Here is a 6,219-nt window from a genome sequence, read left to right as displayed (position 1 = left end):
CAGTTTTTCAATGTTCATATCGGAAAGACGTTATATATATTGCCAGTTAGGTCGATTTAAATTACTTTAACATATATTTAATTTATTCCTGCATCTATATTTCTAATCAATTTATTTCCCAGTCTGTCTTTTACACACTATACTTTACATTGATCTGATCTATACGTTTTTACAACGTATTCTTGCCTTCAAACGAAAAATAAGTTATAAACATCTTTTTTAACCATTCGACTTAATTTACTACATTTTTCTATTTGTGACTTAAAGTCCTACTTTTAAATATTTTACTATTTTTTATATATGTCATTAGACTCGTGAAAATGTCAACAAATTAATAAACAGCTATACGAGTCAAGCGCGGTACGTAGTGCGCAAGTAAAGAAATTAATAGTTACGGAAGTAACGCGCAAATTACAATGCATATATTATATATACATATATTCTAACTTAATAAACTGCGCGCCGATTATTTGTCTGACTTGAAACACAGCTATCGTTGGAACATTAATACCCTTCCCTCCCTGGAATTAAATCAACGCGATTTAATTATTTTAAAAAACTTAAGAATTTATTGCGAAAAAATTGCGGTTCTTGCGATAAATATTACCACATGCCTCGATAGTCAAATTGGTACGACGCCTTCCACGGAATGAGGGAAGTTCCAGGTTCGAATCCTGGCTGAGGTAATATTTTTTGCAATAAATTCTTTACAGTTTTTTAAAATAATTAAATTGCGTTGATTTAATTCCGGGGAGGGAAGGGTATTAATGTTCCAACGATAGCTGTGTTTCAAGTCCGACAAATAATCGGCGCGCAGTTTATTAAGTTAGAATATATGTATATGTATATTATATACGTTGTAATTTGCGCGTTACTTCTGTAACTATTAATTCTTTACTTGCGTACCGCGCTTGACTCGTATAGCTGTTTATTAATTTGTTGATATTTTTTATAAGTACACGTAACAATAATGTTTCTGACCTTTGTCATTGCCTCTTATCGAGGCAATTACCTTATATTCGTTTGTTTATTTCAATTTTTTAATTTATGTTTTCTGTTATTCTTTTGTATATTATGTAAATTCTCGGTAGGCGCCCTCTTTCTCTACGCTTCCAGCTAGAAAAATGGTGGTCGTAGAGGGCGAATCCCTCGTTAGGGAGAAGGTTCGACTGTGGGGCGATTGGGTGGCGCCCCCCGAAATTCCGAGGACACGGACACCCCGTAGCCACTGTCGTCTTTTGTCAGACCCCCGCTCCAAATTCCCGAAAAAAAAAACGCCTGCATCAGGATTTGGAATACCTGCTTAGGATTGAACCCGAATCTCTGGAACGTGAATCCAGCGTCTAACATAGTTGACTACTAACTCGCCTTTCCATTTAATAAAGTTTAATTGATAGCTTTTTATTTTCTATTTTTTGCTTTTAAAGGTGCCAATTCATGAGACGCTGAAAATGAGCGTCAACAAGGTGAACGTAGTGGTTTCGCTTTGACGCTAGCGTCAAAGAAATGAAGTTGAATTTGTTTAATATTCAGCGTCGTCGCTGAATCGTCGTTAATCGTCCCAGTACAATTAAACATAGACTTCGAAATACGTAAAATATTAATTATTTTCAAGTAATATCTTCAAGTAATAATATTTTATGGATACATATATAAATAAAAGATATTATTTCTGAAGATTTTTACTTGCTAAAAATGAGCGTCGAGCGTTAACGTGAAAAGGCACCTTAACTCATTTTTATGTGATTAACTTTATTTTTGTGCTACAGAAGACTTAGTACAGTCGAAATGTTTATATTGTTTCTTTAACTACTGAAGAATAAATTATCAAAAAAATGAAAAGGAGAATAATTTCTTGGGCGATAACGACGTATATTAAGGAGGTTGTAAGGCTCAAGTGCAGTGGGGGGCGTTTTCATACAAAGGAAATATGGACGAGCGCTGCCAATCTGAAATATTGATATTTAAAATAATATCGATTTAAAATTTTGAAAAAAATATAAGATGTAATGCAGTTAAAATGCAAAGAATATAAATGTTTAATTTATGTGAAAGTCTCACATATAAATTTATATTTTTTAAACAAATTTTATTATTACTACAAATAATGACTTGGCAACGGAGTAGAAATGAAAAATCAAAGTTGCGTTAGAACTACCATCGATTGGCAGAATATAGACTCTCGATTTGGGTGCCAAAAGTTCAAGAAGTCTAATCCGTGAGAATGAGTACCACGGAGATTAGTACGTGTGAGTCGTGTGACGAGTACGATATGAACACAAGTAATACAAAAGTGTTAGGTCACATCTGTGCCGTAACTAGCCTGCATCCGGTGTAAGCTCAACATTTTGAGCCCCCCTCCCCTTCCAAATACTTTTAATAAAAAAGAACAATAAATATTTAAAAAATATCGATTATCTGACAATGCAACTTACGAGCCTTATGTGATGCACACAAACTCGTGAATAATATTTTCATGATTAAGTTGCCTTGTAATCGAGTTCTTTATGGACAAAATGTCCTTTGTCAGTTTCTGCTGCCCGGCGAACCTATATACAGTAGACTTTCGAGAAGTCAAGATCTGGTCACCTGGTGGTGCGCTCTCGAGGGGTTCGAGCCTTTGAGTCTGGAAGGAGAATTGTTTATGTCTCCTTTTTTCAACCTTTTTTATTTTATAGTTTTGCCTGCGTCTCCTTGAAGCTTGCACCCGGTGCGAGAGCACCGACGGCACTGCCCTAGTTACGGCACTGGGTTACATTTTACTACCTAATTACACTGGGTGAGAATCTTTTTTGCGTTTTCAACAGCGTTGTCAAGTTTTCTTCATCACACAGCTTGAATGACAGAAGTATTACATATTGACTTATTTTTTAGTATTGCAAATAAACTATACGGTGAAATGGCTTGAACTTTGAAACAATTTCAATATGCTATACTTTACATATTACACAATTTTATTCGTTTCTTAATATTTTAAATATCTGTTTTTGTTAAAAATAGATATGGAGAATCGAGTTTCTCATAAGAGTCCATTATAAAAATGTAGAACTTTGATATTAATTAATTTATGTAAAAATGGGCCGGTGAAAAAATATAAAAAAATTTTCATGCAACCATTATTTGTAAAGAAAATTATATTCATGCCGTTCTTAACATTTTGCATTTTCCTTACAACCTCCTTAATGCGAAATATTTACATTTCGGATTTTGCATCGCAATATATCTCCATTCGTAGAACGCGTAGACGAAAAATAAAAACACTTATTATATAATTCAAACACAAGCTATCGATTAACCTTAAAACTTGATCGGTTCAGCCATTTTATGAGATCCGATAATCTAAGGGTCTTTCAACATGACAGTTTACGTATAAAGCGGGCTACACACAGAGATATGTATCAAGAAACGGTATTGTGATACCGTCACTGATCTGAGACATGTGTACTATACACACACTGCGATATATAACAGATATCACGTGTCTCTAGTACTGAGTGCGTGACTTTTGGTAGTAAAGTGCCAACTTTTTATAGTGGCGGTTAGCGGGGATCTGTCGCGAGATTACCTTACACACGCGAAAACAAGCTAAAACATATCTCATCAGTATCATTATTTCGGTCTTTTTGTATTCCATCGACAGCGGGAGACTAGATTCATGTATCGATACTTATTGACACTGTATGAAACTTTCGGAGACGTACTTACACACGATGAGACATGTCTCATGAAATGGTATACGATATCGTTTATTGATACATATCTCTGTGTGCAGCTCGCTTTAAGATACATGATCTATCTCGCTGCGCGTACACTTAGCGCGAGAGAGAGACACCTCTGTATATATACCTCTGTAGCCCTATTCTGTAACTCTAACGACAGTATCGGTATCGTTATATCGTCGTTACGCAGCTTTTTTTCCATATAATATACCTGCGCAATGACATCATAACGATAACGACACTATCGTTAAGAGTTACAGAATAGGGGTACTGGATAGATAATTTCCATAATTTCCTTATTGTTTGTATTGTGACCGCATTGATCTTCTTATATTGAAGAAAATTGTTTATTTGTATTAGTTTTGTCTGCTTGGTTTGAATCTAGTTTTAGATAAACAATTAAGTTAATAATTATATTCTATAAGATATTAACAAAAATGTAATAAATAGACATCGGATTTTTTATGGCAATTAAAAGCAATTAATAACTAAGATTATGTTATTTATAATATCCAACATATTTATACCTAACATATGTTGTAGTATGAATATGTTGGATATTATAAATAACATAATTTTAGTTATTAATTGCTTTTTTCCACCAATCTGCATATAAAAAATCCGATGTCTAGTAATAAAGTTTTCTTTTATGAGAGACTCCTCGCTGTCAGTTGTGTCGATTTTTATTGTATCACCAGTAAAGGGTCAAAGTTACTGCTTCATGATGCTGGGAATAAGAATTTTATTAATTTTAATATGTGCATTATTCCTCGGCAATTTGAAATAGCTCTCAAGGTTTTCTTTGTACAATAGCCACGTATTGTACGAAGGGCAATAAAGGGCAATGCGGTTACGTGGCAGATGATGTGATATAGAAGTTGGTCTATCATGGACGTTGCTGATTTAAGAACTTCGGGGTAATGAACGGTAGCTACTTTCGCTTTTCTAATTGAATGAAATACTTTCTAATTGAAACTAAAATGTAATATCTGAACTCTAAGGAACTCCTCCCACTGTGGGAGGAATGGAAAGGCTGTGTTGTGGAAGAACGAGCTCCGTGTTTATGATAACGGATGCATGCTGTCACTCACTTGTCTATTTTAAATCTCTCGAGTACTCGTTTCGTTCTATCGTGCGAAGAATGCGAGCCAAGGAGCCAGGCAGTTCCGATATTCTCTAAGCCGAGGAACTGACTCCTCTCATAGTCGGTGCACCGGCGTGCATCGTCGGCGCTGGTGTATACGGAACTCGTATCCGACGAGGGCGAGAAAGCTCTCATGACTTTTCTCTGTGAAAAGCCTCACTTATTAGTACAATAAATGGAGTTGCATCTGTACTCCGTGCTCGATTAATTGAACATCGACTCACTTGGAAAACATGCCGTCCGTTTCTCACCATCTACAACTGCACTTCTTCGTATACCTCTTGACCTGCGTACGTCGAGAAATTCCATGCCATATCGGCATTGTTGGCTATATCCTGTGCAGTGTGGAGCACTGTTGCAATTATAAAGGAAATGTCGAGTACTTGTTTCAGTTTCCTTGACACAAGTTGAAAAACGCATGCGTGAAAAAAAATTTTCCACGTGGATGTAATTATCGGGTATTACCGATATAAGTACAGAGTCCACTGATAACGAGCTAATGAGATAATGAGATAATGCTTGCACACTGCAGAGCCATAAAAAAACAGCTACACTTGGATGTCAAAAAAATACGCGCTTTAAGCGGAGCAGAACTGTGAAATGCAGCAGCAGATGTATCAGCTGAGCAAGCAATCGATACGAGCCTGCGCAACAAGCGTATCCACACGAGACAGGTCTGTAGCTATGGAATAAACCAATGAAAGTATTGTGCGATTCAAGTTTTCGAACGATGGGATTGATTTTCATGTCAAAGACACAAATAATCTATGTAAAGCTTTGAAAATCTTCAATAAGCATGCAATATGTCGTACCTCCGTTCCTCCTGCGATTCGAATGTACACGTGAAAGTATTTTTCTCTGTCATTTTTCTGAATAAAGTGTACGAGACTTCAGATGCAGAACGCGAATATTCTACACGCTTAACGCACGGTCGCACTTTCCGCTCAGCCGTGTGCGAACGCGTTTTCCAGCGAATTCCCCACTGGCGCTTAAATTTAATCGAATCAACGAGCTATTTTGCACTTCCGAACGCACGGAAATTTTTTGATGAGTCCGTCAAGCGCGAAAAAATTCGCGGACGATGCTAGGTTGCGCGGGAAACGCGATGGACACGATTTATTTATGAAGAACGATGAAAGGCGAAGTTGGAGATCACTCGTTACGAGGTGATGCACACGTGCTCTACCGGTGAACGCACATCGCGATGTGGTAACGGAATGACTGTATAAGAAGATGCGTGGTGGAAACACGTTTTGGAAACAGGATTGACAGAGATGAAGTTGATCTTTATCTGAATTCCAAACGTTGAGCGGTCGAACATTGAAATGAGATTCAAACTGGTTTGCATTTCTTACG

General features: G+C 36.6%; 1 protein-coding gene across 2 annotated transcripts in view; it reads right to left on the bottom strand.

The window, feature by feature from the left end:
• Positions 1-5,875, bottom strand: part of LOC112459942 (glutathione hydrolase 1 proenzyme-like) — a 23,577-nt gene extending 17,702 nt beyond the window's left edge. The window contains exons 1-2 of one of the 2 annotated variants that reach the window (XM_025024318.1): positions 5,088-5,641; positions 4,811-5,007 (exon numbers count right to left, since the gene is read on the bottom strand). In XM_025024318.1, coding sequence (XP_024880086.1) covers positions 4,811-5,007; positions 5,088-5,117 — 227 coding nt within the window. In that variant the 5' untranslated portion in view covers positions 5,118-5,641. Of the gene's footprint in view, positions 1-4,810; positions 5,008-5,087; positions 5,642-5,675 lie in introns of those variants that run through there. The other variant, XM_025024319.1, reaches the window with a different exon arrangement.
• Between the last annotated feature and the right edge of the window lie 344 nt (positions 5,876-6,219).

The sequence above is a fragment of the Temnothorax curvispinosus genome, unplaced genomic scaffold (genome assembly GCF_003070985.1).
Source record: "Temnothorax curvispinosus isolate PA1 unplaced genomic scaffold, ASM307098v1 QBEX01010257.1, whole genome shotgun sequence".
Taxonomy (NCBI): domain Eukaryota; kingdom Metazoa; phylum Arthropoda; class Insecta; order Hymenoptera; family Formicidae; genus Temnothorax; species Temnothorax curvispinosus.
The sequence above is the reverse complement of the archived record's forward strand: the minus strand, read 5'-3'. Positions and strand labels throughout refer to the sequence as shown.